Below are 20398 nucleotides of genomic sequence, written 5' to 3'. Positions count from 1 at the left end.
GCATCTCTCTCACCTGCCTGGCTGTTCCGGATACTTCTGCTTGGTATAGGCCTCCAGGGTGGCATAAACCTTCTCTCGAAGAGTCTCCACCTCAGAGGGGTTGGATAAACCCTTGGCATCTGCAGAGAGCAATGGATTGAATTTCTGGTTAATGCCTCAGCAGGACACCCTCCTCCAGACAGCATCAAACTGGCCACCTCCCTTGGGGCTGTGAGAGACACTTGGAACTCACTCACAGGCACAACTGGGAAGTAAACAGATCCCCTGCGTCGGGTGGCTATCTTTCCTGTGCGTCATTTCCCTAACAAACTCTCCATCTGAAGGATTTTAAAATATCAATAGTGAAACAGACCCTCTGCTGACTTAAGGAGAGGTTATCCAGGCCTGTCTCGAAAAGCAATATTCACGCCCTCACCGGATGCTTTTGACACGCCGAGTGTGCCTAAGTGTTGAGATGGGGCACGAAAGCAAACCCTACACATGGACCGCATCATAGCTACATCAGTCTTGGACCTAAAGGGTTTACGTTTGTCATGTCAAACTACTGAAGACTGGACATACCCAGCAGCATTTGACAAAGCTAGTCACTTCCTCCTCTTAAAGTGCTTTTGCCCCTGGACTTCCAAGATGCCACTTCCTTCCCACTAACCGCATGCTAGGCTCCTTTGAGAGCCCTTCTTTCTCCCACCAGCCTGTGAGATTCTCAGTACCCAGCTCTTTTTGCTGTCTTTGCTCACAAGTGATGTCCCATCAGGTTCACAGCTGCCTCCCAATTCAGGCAGAGGAGGCCAGCTCTTACCTAAGTATCTTTGGTCTTGGCTTCTCTTGCATGTCTACTGTCCATCCCCCCAAGTTCATTGTCCAAGGAAAACATCCCGGTTATAACCCACTCACCCTTAGAACATGCTGCCCTGGAGTTTTACCCATGCCAAGTGAATGGGAAATGAACCACTCCTGAGACATATATGACACTCCTGAGACATATATGACACTCCTGAGACATATATGACACTTGTCGTTCTTCCATACCCTACATCCAGCTCACTAGAAGATCTCATCCACCCCAGCTGCTCCCACCCAGTGAAACCCCACACCCAGCTGAAATACCAATGGCTCTGGAGAGGAGAGGCAATGAAGAGAAGACTCTATAGACTGATGGCTTCTGGACTCAGACTGTTCTGTCTCCGCTGAGCTTAGAAGTGGGGGACGGGGCGGAGCAAATCAGAGCCCCAGAGGTCAACCTTGAGAGAGGGCTGAGCCCCACACAGTGGCTGGAGTTAAACAGACATTACCTGGGTTAAACAGCACGATGGCCCGTAGGCACCCCAGCTCTGACTTATCCATCTGCATGTCTTTCATCTTGGACACCAACTCTGTAAGGACTCTTCACAGGAAGCAAAGGTAGGGAGGGAGAAAAGGGTTGAGTTAGGGACCAATAAAATAAATTCCACCGTACTTGTGATGGCCCTATTCAAGTTTGAGATGCTGCCATGGGTATAAGGGTGCAGGGATGAAGACGATGGAGCCCCTCATCCTAAGGATTGCAGTGTAGAGGAAGAAACTGGTGTGGAAACCACCAGCTAAGGGGCTAGGTCTAGTGAGTAACAGCCTCTGGGGCTCACCAGGGAGGAAGCACTGCGGGCCTCCCAGCAGGGAGCAGAAAGGCATCCTGAATGAGTTGGATAGGAGAAACTCAGCAGGGAAAACCAGCTCAGGGCACTGTACACGTAAGAACCCAGGAAGGCAGCCCAGGTCAAAGGGCAAACATCTTCCGGAGCCAAGACAGTGCTTGAGCGCATCATAGAAAGGGGCAAGGAAGAAGTCAACACGTCTAAACTGAGCAGTCCCTCAAAAAAGATTATTTATGGTGGACGGAAAGGGGCCCTGGGTCCTGGAACTTGATAGAGAGACTTTCTCAATATCACCTGCCCATTCCTTCAGCCCCAAGTCACTCACCTACTTATTTAATTACTTTTATTGACTACATATCATATTTCATATATCATATCTCATATATGTATGCTTTATATTGTTACCATTTACTTCATTTTTAAAATGCCTTATAATATATATACATACTTTATATTATATTTCAATTTTTATTTTTCAAATATACTCTAGTATATTTAAGAGAGTGAGGGGCTGGCCAGATGGTTCAGCGGGTAAGAGCACGGACTGCTCTTCCTAAGGTCCTGAGTTCAAATCCCAGCAACCACATGGTGGCTCACAACCACCTGTAATGAGATCTGACGCCCTCTTCTGTGTGTCTGAAGACAGCGACAGTGTGCTTATGTATAATAATAAATAAATCTTTGGGCCGGAGCAAGCAGGGACTGAGCCAGCAGGGACTGAGCGAGCAGGGACTGAGTGAGCAGGGTCGACCAAAGCGAGCAAGCGGGGTTGACCAGACTGAGCAGGGGTCCTAAATTCAATTCCCGACAACCACATGAAGGCTCACAACCATCTGTACAACTACACTGTACTCATATACGTAAAATATAAATAACTCTTTAAAACAGAAAAAGAAAAGAGAGAGTGAATCTCTGTCGTGGTATTATTTCCTGACCGAGCTTGCCCCTGCTGTAGCAGAGGGATCTCGGGTCCAGAGAGAAAGAGGCCAAAACACTGTTAGCCCAGAACACGGAGCCTCTTGAAGATGGGTCTTGGCCCCTATGGTGCACTGCCCTCTTGCCCCCCAGCTTTACTGGCTGATGCCAGAGGTCCACCCAACTAGAAAGCATGAGGGTACCAGGCCCTTCCATCTGCCTGGCCATGATGCTGGCCTCTGACTGGCTTTGTTTTATTACTGTCATCTTTGCCAAACTCCCTCTCTCGATCTCCAGATTTCTATTTTCATGTGCTTAATCATCTCTGGAAACCAGGCTCACACCTGTAATCCCAGCACACGGGAGGCTGAAGCAGGAGGATTGTCACAAGCTTGAGCCTCGCTGAAACAATAGAATGAGACACTCGTCTAAGTACAAAAAAAAAAAAAAAAAAATCCCAATGGTTTTGATATAGTCATGTGCACCTGTTTGGGCTGCCTACTGCTTCTCAGAATTACACAGAGGGAGAGGAGGGAGAAGAAGAAAAGAGAGAAATATGGGTATACACGTGTGTGCATATGCACACTGTGTGTAAATCCTGGTAACAGAAGAGAATCACCACAACCTGTCGAAGATGGAGCCGACTCCCGCGCTGTGAGCGCTGCTCCTGTGCACGTGGAGGCCCGTGGCCAGCAGGATGCCATCCTGGACGGAAACCGAGCGGTGGGAGAAGGAGGCAATGAGCAGTTCATTCCACCCTGCGGGCACAGAGAGGAGACCCTGTGGGAGAGCTGCCGCACTCCGCACTCCTGGAGAGCCGTGAGATGCATGGCGCATCATCCCACGTAATGAAAGTAGAAGTGGAAATCCCCGAAAGGTTACGGCGGCGCAGCCCAAGGTGACACAGGTAATTTAGCGACAAAAGAAAGGATACGGCTCGAGTTTCCTGACTCCGTGGCTCTGAGCGTGCCTGCCCCTGCAGTTTCTTAGCTGCAGCCTAAAAGGGCAGCTTGAGAACCAACAAATGTGGACCAAAGGTTTACCATCAATAGTCACCGTCAGCGGAATGATGGATACAGTGACAGTAGCTTATACTCTCCACCCCAGGGCTGACAACCTAGTTGTACCTCCTTGGTGTGACCTATAACAACGGCACAGTACGTAGCTTTCGGTGGACACCCAGTGATCACTCATCATCCAACAGGATGAGTGGAGGGGATGGCTTCCCAGAGCTCAGTCAGTCCTCACGAAATCTCCCTAATGGCTCTGTGTCAAAGAGGAGCCGTGGCAGATGTCAACAGACTGCAGTGTCCCTGATAGAAGACATAAGACTGTAGCGCAAAGAATCTTAAAATGGAGGAAGCCTTGGACTCCAGCTAACACAGGCCTAGGCATAAATTTCTAGCTGTCTTTGTGTGTGTGTGTGTGTGTGTGTGTGTGTGTGTGTGTGTGTGTGTGTGTGTAGAAACATCTCTGTTTGTTTGTCTTATCATTGTTGTAAGACACTGCTTCTAATTATCCCCCAATAGAGTGATTTATGTGCCTTTAAAATGTAAATTATAAAAGTACAGAAATATTTGCAATGGGGAGGGGAGGATTGCGGGGGGGGGGAGCCCTACTTCCTCCATGGATGGGGTTTCATTTGTGAATGAAAGTTCTGTGGGGGAGGACCATTTCAATTCACAAGTCTGTAAAGGAAATATAATGAAGGCCAGGCACAGTGGCGCACACCTTTAATCCCAGAGCTTGGGAGGCAGAGGCAGGTGCATCTCTGTGAATTTGAGCCCAGCCTGGTCTACATACTGAGCTCAAGGAAAACACAGCAATTGCAAGTTGTTCCTTTTAAAGTCCCACAGTCTCAAAAGAGCCCGTCTAGGGGATTGTCTCAGGGCAAGAGGAATCCCATGTCTTACCTGCCCGGAGTAGAATGACCTGGTCCTCCAAGGTGAGATCTGAGAAGTGGGGGATGCGTTTGGCCCACTCAACGAGGGTGAAAAGTTGCTTATCTGCAGCATGGCATATGTTGGTAACAGGGTCATTTGTCTGAAAAAGGAACAACTTGCTATGAGGCCCTCAGACTCTTAAACCCCCTCTGTCACCTCGGTCCCACCCAAGAAACTGAAGCTGGGAGGAAATCTAAGACAGCATACTGAGTTCTCCACGTTCATGTCACCGTAGGATTCTGTCTTTGGTTCCACAGCAAGTTCGGCTTCTAGAATCCTCTCCACGGGCATGTCTTCGTGGCTACTACTGGCACATTCTGCCTCACTCTCTGCTCGCTCTCGGCTCCTCTGCCTTTCTTCTTGCACAGCTGGCATGGGGCAAGACCCACAGATGTTACAGAGTGTCAAGGACCAGTGTGGGGCAGTTACCTACCTATATAAAATGAGACCCACTGTGGTATTGAACCAGGAACACTATAATGCTGACAGACAGAATGAAGACAGGGGAGCTGTTTCCTAGTTGATTCAGAGATGGGGTTTTTAGTTATACTGTTTTCAAAACCTTGCCAAGCCCCTCTTAATCTTGCTATTTTAGCATCTCCTTGCTACCTCCTGTGTCTGTCATCCTTCCTATACTGATATCTCAGATAGGCTGTGAGCATGCAACGGTTAAGGAGCGAGCCCATTATTGTAAAAACTCCTCTTGTCAGATCCCATGCATCTGCCCTGGCATTCACGTCCCATTAGGTAGGCCCCCTGTGCACCAGCTTGAACACAACATCACCTGATCTGACTTGTCAGGGAAAATCTTCCGGGAGCCAGATGTGGGGATTTAGTAAGTGAAGGGGTGGAGGGATGTCACCTAGAAGACATTTCAGAATGTGCACTGATTTCATGGGTGGGGGAGGGCACACAGGCAAATCTATAGGCTGGAGTTCCTACAGCCTTCCCAAACTTGGGGGTTTTCATCAAAGTTGGCTCTATGTCTCAGAACTCTTGGGTCTACACATCAAGAAGCGACACAGACCTCATACCCTAACACTGCCCTCTTGAGAAGAATTTTGGTTGAGTTCCTATCTATCCATCCAGAAGGCTACTATTTCTAATTTAGTCCTGGCATCAATGAGAAGAATTCAATACTGGAAGATAGTTTGCATCCCGCAAAGAGCAAATCCCACTCTAACTTGGTAAAGCCCCTTCACAAGTAGCCTCTTCTCCAGGACTCTCCTTCCCTGCTCCCAGCCCACAGGCTGAGGAGCCCTTCTCCTCTGACGGCATTACCAGCCACAGAGGCTGTCTGAAGGGCTGGAGCTGGGTGCTGCACACTGAGTCTCTCTTGTGAATGGTGAGACTGATTTCTTAAGGCCAAGCACAGGAGAGGCCTCAAAACTACCACCAATACTCTGTAGCATGTAGAGATGGTATTATGTGGCTCGGAGAGACAGAAAGAATATAGAGATGGGGGAGAAAGGGAAAGGGGATGGAGATAAGAAAATGAGGGGTAGGATGAAGAAACAGAACAGGGGAGAAAAGGTGAGAAGAGAACAACACACTTCAGATCCAAAGAGATCTTTTTCTGAATGTAACTGCCGCATGCCTACAGATGCCTGAGAATCTACCAGCAGCCCTGGCTTCCTTGCTGAAATGTCAGTAACTGACTGAGATGGATTTGTGGGAATTACCACAACAACTTTTAAAACTTCAATAGAATATTTCTTCCCTCTTTCCCTGTGTTGTCTTCCTGCTCTGTGGGCTTGTGTCTCTCCCCTAGTCTGTCTGTCTCTCCCGCCCCCGCCCCCCCCCCGGTGTGTGTGTGTGTGTGTGTGTGTGTGTGTGTGTGTGTGTGTTTCTCTTCCTTTCTCATTCTTTTTCAGTTCACTCCACCAGTCTCTGTTCAGTGACAACCCATGAGAACTATAGCGCTATTTTTCTCTCAGTTGGATTTTTCTGCCTGAGGTTCACTGTTCCTTCACCTTTCCTTAAGAAATCAATATTCTCTATTCGTCCTGATTTAAAACCAAAACAATAACAAAGCAGAAAAGGTAAACTGAGTCAGGGTCTTCCCGTGATCCTCAGTCAACTCTAATGGACTTGTAACACTCAGAGAAAATGACCTTGGAGCTTCAAAGGGAAGCCTTCGCTTCAGGCAGTCAGGTTCCAATCCCCATTTTGCTATTAACTGAGTTAAGAACTGGCTACTCTCTCTTCCCATTCGTACTACAAACCTCACTGATATAAAAGAAGCAACACATTGTTGTTGGGAGGATATTCTACATGGCAGATATCCTCAGCGCCTGTTACAACATACAATATATCTAGGACGCTAGCTGATCTAAAATAGCTCCAGACTTCAGCTTTTTGGGTTCCATCCATCCACTTAAAAACTTGTTATTGTGGATTTTCAGGTTATCCAACAGCCAACATTGATAGAGCACTTTCTAAATCAAGATGTATTTTATACTCAGTACTCTACAGAGATTATTGTATCTCATTTAAATCCTTTCATCAACTCTCTGGGGGGTTGAGTACCACAAACCACAGAAAAACTAGAAAACCTGTCTGAAGTCAAAAGCTAAGACGTGCTTGCAGCAGCATGGGGACCCAGGCTGGCTGTCCCCAGAGCCCACTTAAGGACCTTCCCAATGGCCTCCAGGGCACTAGCACAGGCTGAACTTGTAGGACAAAGGAGCACCTCTACCTTATTCAGCCTGGAAACTACAGCAAAGAGTGTTTTCCTTTCTTTTAGTGAGATCTGGATGCTGTGGTGGAGGAGTGGCTTCATGCGCCCGCCATCTTCCTTACACTGGTGTTTTCCCAAGGAATACCTCAGAGAGAGGCAAGGGCAATTCAGGGAGGCAGCGTGGGATGCCCATTGGCTCTCAGGGTCTTTTGACATCTGTGAACTGGCTCCAGTTGGTTGGGTGACTCTGAATGTACCCTTCTCCTGTCACGTGTCCCTCTTGGTGGTACTTCCTCTAAGCGTGGGCTCAAGAACCTGTTCTTTCATGGCTTCTTTCTGGCAGACTTCCTCCATCTCACCACAAGAGGCATGGAGCGAACTCTCTCCGTGAGCCATCCCAACCTGCAAGGGGAGGCCACCCTTCCTGCACAACCACCAAGATTTCCCACGCACACCAGGCACCTTTGCAAAGCCCTCTGCTTAATGAGCTGACCACTTCAATTCATTTGTGTTACTTAGCAGGATGACTTTCGATCTTTTAAAGCAAGAACAAGAACGAAAAAAAAGCACTTTCAGATTTGTTACTCTCTGACACAAGGATAGCCCTCTAACTCACACTATAAATTAGAAGATGAAGCCTGGTGACATTCAGGCACTGAGAAGGCCCGTCTGTCAGACCTATAGATGCCAATAATCCACAGAGACTGAGGAATGTACCAACATGGGAGGATTTATAGCGGGCCAGGGTTCTAAATCCCAGAGGGCAATAACAAATCTGAAGTTTTCCCTCCAAAGAAACCTAAGATTAGAGCAAGAAGCCAGCTCCACTTTGAAGGTCAGTCTGATGCGCCCTAGGTATGGCACAGAACAAAACCACTAGACCACCGAGACCCGCTGCCCACTTACTGAAAGAAAAAAAATGAAGGGTGTCCTACGTGAGTGCCTGTCCTTGGGCTCCCAGAAAAGAGAGATAAGGAAAGAAGAGATGCCTCTTGCCCTCTGAGCTCTGGAGGGAAGCCTTGAGAAGTTGTGGTGCCTAAGACTCATCTGACCTTCCACATCAACCTTCTCCCTCCCATAGAGTCGCGTGCAGCCTGGCTCTTCATTGCGCTTCGCTTCGTAGCTCTTCCCGCGCAGCCTACTCCCCTTGAGTAGAGGAGAGCCGCGGGATACCTCACCTTCCCGCTTCATGCCCATGACCAGGCACTTCTGGTAGCGACAGTACTGGCAGCGGTTGCGCTGGCGCTTGTCGATGAGACAATCTTTGTTATCCCGACAGGTGTAGATGAGATCTTTCCTGATGGTCCTTTTGAAGAAGCCTTTGCAACCTTCACAGCTGTACACACCGTAGTGCTTCCCTGGTTACGAGAGAACAACCCATAGACTGCTCCTGTATTTATTCAGAATTTTTACACCGCAAAGAAGCCCATGACCACACACCCCCTAAGGAACTGGTCATAGCCCCTAAGAACAAATAAGGAATTCCAAAGAGCTGGGTCACAGAATCCAAAGTAAGAGTAAATTGCTTTTCTGTATGTCTTTCTCTGTGTCTCCAACTCCAGACAGCATCATTAGAAAATTCCTGGCCTCAGATTTTATTGACATTTATTTTATCAAAGCAACTCTTAGATTTTGTTAAAGAAATATCCCACCTCAGGTCCATATTTTAGTGTACATGATAAATAGAAAGATGCTTAACTGCCATATATTATCCAGCAGGAAAAGAACCTTGGTTTAACTGACATTTCACAAAATTGAAGCCCAAGGTCTTGAAACCCCCACTAAAACTTATCATCTTGTACCAGAAACTCTGAACAGAATCCGGAGTTACCGACTGTTGATGAAAAAAAAAATCTATAAAATCTTTACAGCATAACATTATCCTCAATCTTGAGTTGGTAATACATTCTGATAGTGATTTTGCTTCATCTAGAATAACTAGTTGTATGTTTCACAGTCTCTAGCGTCTCTAGTTGTCCCCGGTAAGAACGGCTAATTTTGAGTCAAGAGAGCTGCCTGCCACACCTGTCTCCACACAAGCGCTATGAGTCAGTAACAGGGCTTGCTCTAAGGAACTCTTCCGCATGCTATGGTCATGTGGCCGAAGTCACAGACCCTGAAACTGTATTGAAGATCATTCAAAACACATTTAGGTCTGACTTTAGAATAGACAGTTCCATGTAGCCACAGACCCAGTTTTTATTTCTGTTTTATTTATGTCGGTGCTAAAATCCATTTGAAATCCCCGAGAACCTGCAAATGTAGTGCCCTGCACCCCAGAGCTTACCTGTCTGTCAGTGGAGGCCACCCTAAGATGAAGCGGTGGCTAGAGACAGCCAGCCTGACGAATTAACCTGCCTGTGCCCAATTAGTTGGCTATGCTAATTTTCTGAATTCCCAGCAATGATAAATATGGGCTTGCATCTTGGCCCCAGATAACCTAATACTTTTGGATCTGAAATATTTAACTTTGAGAAGCAGGACCCTAGTCTGACCGTAGTGTGACAGTCATCCCATGTCTTTACCTACCACCTTCAACTAAAATAACTCAAAGAAAATGCTTTGTCAGGCTGTGACTGACATTCTGTCATGGCGACAGTCATTTCTGCATGATTAGAATTGTAAAAGCAAGCAAATGCTGGCCACAACGCTGAGTAAGTCTGGGGCATCTGTAGCTCTCAGTGTCACAGCCTGATGGAGAAGCATCAGTGAGAGGCTGGAGAAACAGCCAGTCAGTCTTCATGGTCTGAGACAGAAAGAGCACGCTCTGTCTTCTCACTCTTTTAATTTATTGGGACACAGGGTCTCACTATGTAAAGGAGGCTCACTCGAACTCATGATCCCCCTGCCTCACCAATAAGTACCGGTTTTACAAGCAGGCACCAACACACTTGTCCTTCTCATTTTTCAAAGCAGAGACCCAAATGTGTTAAAAAATAAGCTGATGGAGTAAGAAGATGAAATAGGAAGAATGGAGAGAAAGGAAAAACAATTAGGAAAAAAGCAAATTTAGCAAAATGGAAGAGGATAAGCCAATGAAAACATGTTTTGCCCATAAAAGCATGCTTAAAAAAAATCTAGCAGGGTGTGAAAGAATAAAATGAAATATGCTCAAATATTAAAGAGTTTCTCTTTCATAGGGATACTATGGAAATTTTTTTTTTACTTTCTCTTTGTACTTTTATGAGTCTTCCAATTTTTTATTGGTTTTATAATTATTTATTTGGGACACTTTATGATTATGAGAAGTAACTTTTTTAAAAATTAAAGAACAGCTAGCATGGAATATTTCACATCACAGCTTCTCAATCCCAGACACGGACACAATTGTGTTACTCCAGAGAGCAGTCTGGAACATTTCCAGGGAGCCTAATCCTTCAAGATAAAAAAAAAGAAGAAGAAAGAAATGCATTTTAGAATCATCAAGACTGCAGGCTCTGAACCCCGTAATAGAAACCTATAAGCTAAGCCTCCAACTGGACCACTATAAAGGGTCTTTTCATTTCACTGGGTACAGTGCACACATGGAGCAGGGGAAGAAACCCTCCTCCGTGATTCTATCTCATGGGGCCCATACCTGAGGATCTGTCCCCACAGATGGCACAGATGTGTTTCACCAGAGACCCAGGGCTGGTGGATGGGTAGTTCATATTTCCAATCCCAGGCAGACCTGGTAAGGGCTTGATGTCCTCAGAGCTGCTGACACTGTTGACCACATTTAGCTGCAAGAGAAACAGACAAAAGCAAAGAATAAAAAGACACAGATAGGCAGGGTAAGCCCAATCCTTAGGCCTCCTGCAAGGCGCGTGCATGTGAGATGAGCTCCATTGCAAGAAGGAACTTCCAAGTGCAGGGTTCCCCAAACTGCTCATCTATGACATGAATGTGAGGTCATGGGACAAGAACACAAGGTGAAAGAAATCGTTTCTAGAAGCTCAAACATAAACCCAAGCATCACAACACTCTATTAAGCTGTTTGGGTTTCTTTCTTTTATTCATGTGTTTTACTTGAGCTAAGCTCTGTGCCGCACACTTAGGACGATGTCAGCTGTGTGATTTTAAATTTTTTATCAACTACTGACTGCAGCTTCAGCAGTGCACCAGGAGGAGCTATGGCCTTCGGGCAAGATGAGCAGACTCTAAGAGACAAGTCCTTTCCCTAACACACACACACACACACACACACACACACACACAAATCCATTCACCTGTCAATCACTGGACATTCTCCAGGGCACTGAGACACAAAGGCAAATGAAAATGCACATCTAGGGCTTCCTGGTGAACTGGAAGAGAAGGACAGGTGAATGGCTCATCTCTATGCGCACACTGAAGACGCTAGCCCCTGTGTTCAAATCATTGAGCAGCAGTGTCTTAGTCGGGGTTTCTATTCCTGCACAAACATCATGACCAAGAAGCAAGTTGGGGAGGCAAGAGTTTATTCAGCTTACATTTCCATATTGCTGTTGGTCACCAAAGGAAGTCTGGGCTGGAACTCAAGCAGGTCAGGAAGCAGGAGCTGATGTAGAAGCCATGGAAGGATGTTACTAACTGGCTTGCTTCCCCTGGCTTGTTCAGCTTGCTTTCTTATAGAACCCAGGACTACCAGCCCAGGGATGGCACCACTCACAAGGTGCCCTCCCCTTTTGATCATTAATTGAGAAAATGCCTTACAGCTGGATCTCATGGAGGCATTTCCTTAAGGGAGGCTCCTTTCTCTGTGATAACTCCAGCTTATATCAAGCTGACACAAAACCAGCCAGTACAAGCAGCAAATGGGCAGAACACTCAAGCTTGGTTTTGAACTTGGTGGTAACTAACAGACGATCTTTCCATGAAAATACAAAATCTGTACAGCCAGATACTAGATCCTCTGCAATGCCCAGTAAGCCCTGACCACCATGGCACTGCGCTGGTGCGAATGATTGTCTGAATATGTAGGTCAGCTTGACCTTCCTGGTCCCCATCCCTTGTCAAAAGTGAACATTTCCTCCCCACTTATCCTGGTGCCCTTGAGGAAGTGTCTGAGAGGCTGAAGCTCAGTGCTTTGTAGTTATCAGAGAAAGCAGTCATCCAGTCGGAAACAGGCGCACTCAAGCTCAGTGCCCCTGCCTGAGGGTGCACAGTGGGCTTGGCTGGGCAAAGAGAGCTGCAAAACCTAGAAGGTCTGTCTCTTGGTCCTCAAAGACATTTGGTCTTCTTGAGGAGTCAGAATATGTACGATTAGGAACCCGTATAAGGGGGTGAGGGCTTGCGAGATGGCTCAGTCAGTCAAGTGCTTCCTGCGCAAGCGGGAGAACCTGAGTAAAATCACTAGAATCCATTAAAAAAAAAAAGACCAAAATGTGGTGGCGAATGCTCAGAACCCCAGTGCTTGGGAAGTGGAGTGGATCCCTGGGACTCTCAGGATGGCAGGCCTAGCTAAAGCAGCAGATTCCAGGCCAGTGAAAGACCAGCCTCAAATGAAGGGGAGGAGGAGGAGGAGGAGGAGGAGGAGGAGGAGTGGTGAAAGTAAGGACCGACAGACAGACAGATGCAAGTGAGACCTGAAGAACAACTGAAGTCGTTCCATGGCCTCCATAGGCATAAGCACACACACACATACATACCCACAGAGAAAGAGACAGACAAACAGACACACACATACACACACACACGCATGCACACGCACAATAGTATAGGCAACTTGAAAGAAAGGGAGTTGATGTGGATCTGCACATGTGTATCCACTAGAGCCACCAGGATAATATCTGAGTGCTAATACAGGGTCCACGGAATCCCTGACTTCCGAATTATGTTGTCTAACCATGTAACCGTAAGTGCAAACAGAATCAGAGGTAGGATTTCTCCCTTATTCTGGAAATGTTGGCATAGGAAGAACAATTAGTTAAAAACATAACCTACAATAGCACCACAATAGGTTCCTTTAAAAAAAAAAACCACTAGCTTTTCGATTCACTTAGCAAATATTTATTGAGCATGGGAGACAGACAGAGGCTCTGGGCTAAAGGCTATAAATATTTTATTAATTTGTATAATGGATAAAAACATAAGAGAAGAATGGAAGAATTCTTTTCCCTCTTTTCCCTCCTTTTACATTAGGTTAAGCCAGCCTATCTGGAGCGCACACCCGGTATTTTATCCTGCTTCTCTGTAGTATACAGAGGTTCTACACCTAGGAACTTCAAGAGAAAATGGTGCCCAGGCTGGTGCCTGGTGCTTCTCGTATGGCGGGTCTGAGGACGGCTCTTACTGGGGCTTTCTGTCATTTCATCAATGATACCCATATACCTTTGCAGGCAAAGAACCACAGCATGGCATGAATCGTGACAGTGTACGTTCCAGGCAACAACTTTTCCTAAGTACCCTAAGAGGATATAAGTGAACACTTGGATCCATAAAATAGAAGCCCTTATATCAGATGAGCCCAAAGAAAAATGGCTCTCAACCCTCCTAACGCTGGGACCCTTTAGTACAGTTCCTCACGTTGTGGTGACCCCCAATCAAAACATTACTGTACTTCATAACTGTAATTTTGCTACTATCATGAGTCATATGTACGTATCTGACATACAGGATATCTGCTATGTGACCCCTGTGAAAGGGTTGTTTGATCCCTCCCAAGGGGGTCACAAGCCACAGCTAGAAAACCATTGCCAAATTGATCGTGACCTTGTCCCCAAATCCTCAGGCGACCAAGAAAGATCCTAGGAGTAAAGGCCACCATTTCAAGAAGATGCCACCAGCCCCCTTCCTCCCACCCAGGTGCTAGCTCTGCAGATGCAGGTTGCAGCGACCATAGAAGAGTGATAGGTGCATTGTGACCATCTATGGAGAACACGATCACTGCTCTCCAATACTGAAAGTCCATGTGACAACCCAAGGGGGTCTTCCTGTCTTTATTCTGTGTAAGGATGAAGGGCTATACATGTCTGAACTCTTTGGGTGTGTATGCCTATTCATATGCAGATGCCAGAGGAAGATGTCAAGTAGCCTATTCCTTTACTCCACCGTTATTCTCTTGAGACAGGGTCTCTTGCTCAGCCTGGAGCTTAGCTGGTGACAAGTACGCCCCAGCAATCTTCCTGTCTCCATTCCACACAAGGCTGGGGTTGCAGCCACACCTAGCTTCTTCCTGGGGATTTGAACTCGGGTCCTCATGCAAGTACAGCCTGTGCTCCTACTCACTGAGCCATCTCCATAGCTCCTCATATGAAGGGCTTCCTAGGTTTCTCATATGAACACAATTAGCTTCGCCATGGTTTTTCCATTTGTTCATTGAAACGCTGTGGAGGTTCTACAAGTAAGAGTAAGAAGATACAGGCACCGTCTCAAAGAGTTGCCGAGTAAAATTGGGGAGGATAGTTTAGGAAGGAAAGAGCACACGCTGTGGGATCAGGGAAGACTTCCCGAAGGTGGCAGCACTTGGGATAAAACCTGCCCCCAAATGGGTAGGAGATGGGTGGACCAGTGATGGGTAAAGGCTTTGAAAGTGAAGGTATGATGCCCCAAAACCTATGGAGCAACTGTGCCCACGGGGTAGATGTGTATAGCAGGTGATGTTGAGAGACGGGCGTGGTAGCCTTGAAGACTCCGCTGCCTGGCTAGGAGGATGGCAATTAGGGAAATTTTGAGCAGAGGAATTATAGCTTTCAAACTCAGCCAATGAAGCAGGGGGTGTAGTAGACCTAGGAAGGATGGGAAAGACGCACTTAGGTACACACTAGGTCTAATTGCCTGGTGCCAAGTGCCCGGGCTCCTGGATCCAAGGTACTGGGGCTGGCAGGAGACACTGAGCCCTCACCTGTCCTTGAAGCTTCCTACCCCACCCCCTTGACTCGGAAGCCATGAAGGAGCAGAGCAGTTTTACACATTCTCTTCCCGTTCTGAGTCAGCAGCTCCTCCCACTTCTCCATGAATTCCAACGGTGGTGGGACAAAGTGCTCAGGACGAGTGGCTTTCCTCCATCCGACCCTCTGGCTAGCTCGGGGCCTGTGTGGGCTGAGACCACCGGTGGTGCGGGGGATTCAAAGGGAGCGGGCAGTGGAAGGCAGCTGTCCTCAATGCAGGCCTATTAGCTGCCTGGCCCCAGAGTCCCTGAACCTTGGCTGTCTCATTCCATTAGAGGCAACTCTGCTGAAACAGGCATTTTAGAGCTGAAATTCAGCAGGCGATCTGACCTGCCACTGCACGCAGGCTCGCTGTGCCTGGGACAGGAGCACGCTGGCTCATCTATTCTGTGCAGATTGACCCAGTGGCTGATGCTTCCTGCATACCTCTGGAGCCATTTCAGAACACTGGCTCCATTCCTGAGCCGTCTCCAGCCTCCAATGTTTCACCCAGGCCAAGTTTGGGGTAGTGTCGGTGTTCTAGGGTATAGACTCCACCGCTAATCTTGGAATGGGTCCAACTACCACCTGGAAGCTGGTTTGGCCCTACTCTTCCTCACTATAGATTTTGGTGTTTGGTTTTTGTTTTTTTTGTTTGTTTGTTTGTTTGGTTTTGGTTTTTTTTTTGTTTTTGTAGCCCTGGCTGTCCTGGAATTCACTCTGTAGAGCAGGCTGGCCTCGAACTCAGAAATCTGTCTGCCTCTGCCTCCCAAGTGCTGTGATTAAAGGCGTGTGCCACCACTGACCGGCCTGACTACAGATCTTAACCAGGTCCTTCCTACCACTTAGCAGAGATTGTTTCCTCTTCTCTGGACTAGATCAGTGGTTTTCAAGTTGTGTGTGTGTGTGTGTGTGTGTGTGTGTGTGTGTGTGCTCACGTGCACACATGTGTGTTCCCTAGCTATGAAAAAGTTGAGGCTTCTTATATTCTGAATTTGCTTCAACCAAATCTGATTTGTTACTTAAGACAGCATCTCACTCTGCATCCCAAACTCGCTCTGAAATGATCTTCCTGCCTCTGCCTCCCAAGCACAGGCACTGCAGGTGAGCACTGCTGTGTCCAGCTAGCCAAGACTTTTTTTTAATGGACATGTATATTGGACTCCCAAATACCATTTTGTTTTGAAGATGTTATAGTTTGACTTCTATTTATTATCAGATTGGATAATCTTTAGGTCTACTCCAACAATAATGTTTTCAGTTTTATGAAGATATTTGCTATTAAAAAATGCAAACATTTGAGAGGGTAAGGACCCAGTTGTCAATAAATTACTAAGCAAAACAAAACAAAACAAAACAAAACAAAAACAACAAAACCAGAAGCAAATCAATAAGGATCCCAGTCAGGCAGTGTGGGTTGGCAGGGGAGAAAGAAGTGGGGGGCTCCAGATATTTGTGGGACCTTTTCAGAGTCTTTCCAACAGAATTATAGTAACAAGTATACAGCATTTTATACACACACATACACACACACATGCATATGTGTGAGTACACACATACATTGAAATATGTAGCCTAGATGACTACATAAAGTATTTAGGTTGTCTCTTAGATATATAGCTGGTATCTAGACATTGGTCTTTCTACTATGATGCTCCCAAAGGGGACTGAATCATATAATCATATATCACATAATCATATATGCCATATGTATCATATGTAGGGCATATATATATGTATACACACATATATGATATATATTATATAGATATGATTCAATCATGAATATAAGTCCTATATGCATGTGTATATATATATATATATATATATACATACATACATATGTATATATATATATATAAAATCTCAAGTACCTAGGACATGGTTCTGAGACTACTGATTGAGACAAACTTCTCTGGAACCTTTCAGCAACACACTATACCTGATTGGTTTGGTGTTCAATATGTATCATGGAAGAATAATATTAATAACAGTATCTTCTGGCTGCCACATTAAAGACCTCGAGAAGCACTTTTCAAATCCACATCTCCTTTGACATTCATTAAAAACCTTTTAGGAAAATCAGGGCAAGCATTTGTGCCCCACAGTAGAGAAAATGAAACTCAAACAGAAATAAGCTGAAGTGGTTAGCGAAAGGTCACACGGTCCCTTCCACTCTGTGCCAGCTCAGTTCTCCTTGGTTCCTCAAGATGGAAAACCCAGTAGGAATGCAAAGAGAAGAAGCAGAGCAGAGCGGAAGACCCTGTCTGCTGTCCCACACCCAGCAAGCACTTCCTCCCCGCAACACTCCCGAGTTGTACTCACAGGTCACGACAAGAGCATGCTTCAGTGGCCAGTTCCCACAGACCCAGCGCTGAGCGGAGAAGGCAGGATGCAGGAACAATCCCCACCCAAGGTCTCTGCGTCTCCGTGACTAACACCAAAGCCTTTTAGCAGCGTGTCATCTGGTTAACTGGGCAAAGTTCTGTTGCGCGTGGTTCCGGAGCCCAAGCCCGGAGCGCAGCTCCCAGTCTGAGGGCTGCCTCACCAGCATTTGGCAAGCTTAATATAGCTTCCAAAGCCAAACTTGGCCCAGCCTTTGCACACAGCCCAGTTGGCCAGCACCGAAGCTTTCAGCTGACCTTTCAACCCCGATCCCTCTGTACAGGCATACGGCCCAGGAATAGCGGCTCCGACACACACGGCTGTGGAGATGAACTTAGTGGCCAGGTTTGGCTTAGTCAGGAGACTCTGCTGTGATTGCTAAAGGCAGCCTCGGGGAGACAGTGCTGTCTGCTTTCTACCCCCAGGACCTGTCACTCTCCCAACTTACCCTGGTTTATATGTCTTCATAGATAACAGTGATTGTTGTTTTCAATTATCCTGTTTATTCTTTAGGATTTTATTTGTTTTGAATGCTCAGCAACATTTATACCATTTTTACACCCCCCAAACCCGGGGTGGTGTCGTATAGCACTCACGCACTGTAGGCCCTCACAAACAGTTTTTTACTTATGTTTGCATTTATTCATTAATTTAGTAAGTGTGCACATGTGAGTGCTTGAGTGTGTGTGTCTGCGTGCGTGCATGCCTGCGTGTGTTCCTATATGTGGAGACCAGCAGTCACCCGCAGAAAGTATTTATTATTCAGTAGCTCTTCACCTCATTTTGTTGAGACAGGTTCTCTCACTGGGGCCTGGAGTTCACTGGTATGGCTAGACTGGTTAGCCACTGAGACCTCTGCAGTGTTGGGGTTACACACACAAGTACCACACCCAGCATTATCTGTGAGTTCTACGGACTGAATCCAGGCCCCCAATCTCGTGCAGCAAGCACTTTACTGCCTGTGCTGTCTTCCAGCCTCTGTTCGTTCGTTTGTTTGTTTGTTTTTTGAGACAGGTTTTCATTCTGTAGTCCAGGATGGCCTTGAACTCATTATACAGCTTCCGAGGCGGGCCTTAAACTTACTCTACAGCTTCCCAGGCTGGCCTTGAACTTGTAGGGCTCTTTTTACTTCAGACTTCCAGGCATTTGAATTACAGACAGGAGCCACGACGACTCATTTATTTAAATGAATGGTAATGCCCTTTGCAAAACCTAACTTTCCCCGCCACGCTGAGACGTATCTTTCTAACGAGCAGGCGTCGTTTAACTCTCCTTCCTTAAATGTGCTTCTAGAAAAGAAAGTGAATAAACAAACCCCATTCATTCTGAACGGCTGGGAATGGCACATACATTCCAGCTGCCACCTCTGAGGTCCTAGCACCCATGATCAGGCAGTACATGGTCTCTTCTCTGCTCCCCCTGGGTTTTGTTCTTGCATATGTAGTTCACACAGCACGTGACTGCTCTGCATGATGTAGCCTATATACCCACTACCCTGATTTCCTGGGTGTCAGGGTAACAGGCTCTAAGAAATTTTCTCACACAATTTTGAAGACTAACCAGTCCCAGGATCTGCAAACGAACTCCAGGAAAAGTCATGCTATAGTCTGAAGACCAGCAAGCCGAAGGCTGAGAAAGTGTGTCAATGTGTCAGATCAAGACCAAAGACCGAAAAATATTACTTACACACAGCTCCAGGACTAGAGAGGCCATTCCATGGATAAAGTGACTTTTGAGCCCCAACAGTCATGTAACAGCCATATATGGTAGAGTTCATCTGAATGCCACCCCTACCCATGCTAGGAATGACAATGGACTGATCCTATAGACCACTGACCAGCCAGCCTAGCTAAGACACTGTACTCCAGGCTTAAACCCTGTCTCAAAAAGTAGGGTTGAGAAATGACTGAGGAAGAAACACCAAGCCGACTTCTGGCCTTGCCTACCCACAGGAACGCATACACACACACACACACACACACAACTCCTAGGTTGTAGGATAGTTCTTTCTTACTTGTTTGGCTTACCAGTCTTTTTTTCTAATCTGACCTTCAGGTGATCAGATGGTAACTGTCCATATTATAGTACATATGCTGGCTTATTCATTCTACCTATGAGTAACCTATAAACGTTAGCCTCATCAAAAACTGTCATAGAAACATTCATAATGATGTATATATAGAAACTGAGCATCATAAAGACTACCAATGCTAGCCCCCACCCACCCCCGCAAGTATGCAGAAGAAAGGAGCAGGGAGTCCTGGCTATTTACCTGGAGAAAGGAAGGGTTAATATATAAAATTTTTGTTCCTAAATCTTCACTTCTAAAGTTCCTTACCCTTTGTGCTGCGCCCTTGTCTAGAATAGGGACAGCCTGTTTCTCCATTTGCCAGTAATAGAATCATCTCCATGGTTTTCTTTGGTCATGCTGTCTATGGGGGGAATCATCTTGGTTATGTTAGCTGAGGTGAGAAGACCTGCCCATTTTCCTTTGGGGAGGGGTTACTGGACTGTAGAATCGTGGAGAAAGAACGCTAAGCACTAGTAGTAGCACTCGTCTATACTGCTCTCAGCTTCTTGACTATGGCTATAATGTGTCTCAACTTCTTCACAGTAATGGACAGTCTGAGATACAGAACTGTGAGCTAAAAACAAACCCTTTCTCCCATAAGTTGGTTTTGTCCAGAGACTTTTATCACAGCAACAGGAAAAGAAACTAAGACAGCACTCATTTGAAAGACCATGACGAACCATTTCCCTGATTGGTTGTTGCTCCTTTAGCCTAAGACACAGGGACTAGCAGGCTAGGCCCATTTGAAGCACGGGCATCTTAAAGCTGAAGGCCAATACTTGTTTTTGTAAGCTTTGATAACCGAAATTGTTTTTCTTTAAAGAATTTTTATTTCATGTGTGTGTGTGTTTTACCTATGTCTATGGATGTGTTTCACATGTGCGTAGCATCTGAGGATGCTTTAAGACACCCAGATATGGATATTGGCTACCCTGGAGCGGGAG

General features: G+C 46.3%; 1 protein-coding gene across 3 annotated transcripts in view; it reads right to left on the bottom strand.

The window, feature by feature from the left end:
• Rxrg (retinoid X receptor gamma) overlaps window positions 1-20398 on the bottom strand; it is a 41262-nt gene that overhangs the window by 3805 nt on the left and 17059 nt on the right. For 2 of the 3 annotated variants that reach the window (NM_009107.3, XM_030252326.1), the window contains exons 3-9: window positions 10747-10891; window positions 8348-8527; window positions 4697-4857; window positions 4460-4589; window positions 3172-3304; window positions 1293-1384; window positions 14-119 (exon numbers count right to left, since the gene is read on the bottom strand). In NM_009107.3, coding sequence (NP_033133.1) covers window positions 14-119; window positions 1293-1384; window positions 3172-3304; window positions 4460-4589; window positions 4697-4857; window positions 8348-8527; window positions 10747-10891 — 947 coding nt within the window. Of the gene's footprint in view, window positions 1-13; window positions 120-1292; window positions 1385-3171; window positions 3305-4459; window positions 4590-4696; window positions 4858-8347; window positions 8528-10746; window positions 10892-17323; window positions 17555-20398 lie in introns of those variants that run through there. The other variant, NM_001159731.1, reaches the window with a different exon arrangement.

The sequence above is a fragment of the Mus musculus genome, chromosome 1 (assembly GCF_000001635.26).
Source record: "Mus musculus strain C57BL/6J chromosome 1, GRCm38.p6 C57BL/6J".
In the NCBI taxonomy this organism is placed as follows: Eukaryota; Metazoa; Chordata; class Mammalia; order Rodentia; family Muridae; genus Mus; species Mus musculus.
This window is presented reverse-complemented; position numbering and strand designations above follow the sequence as displayed.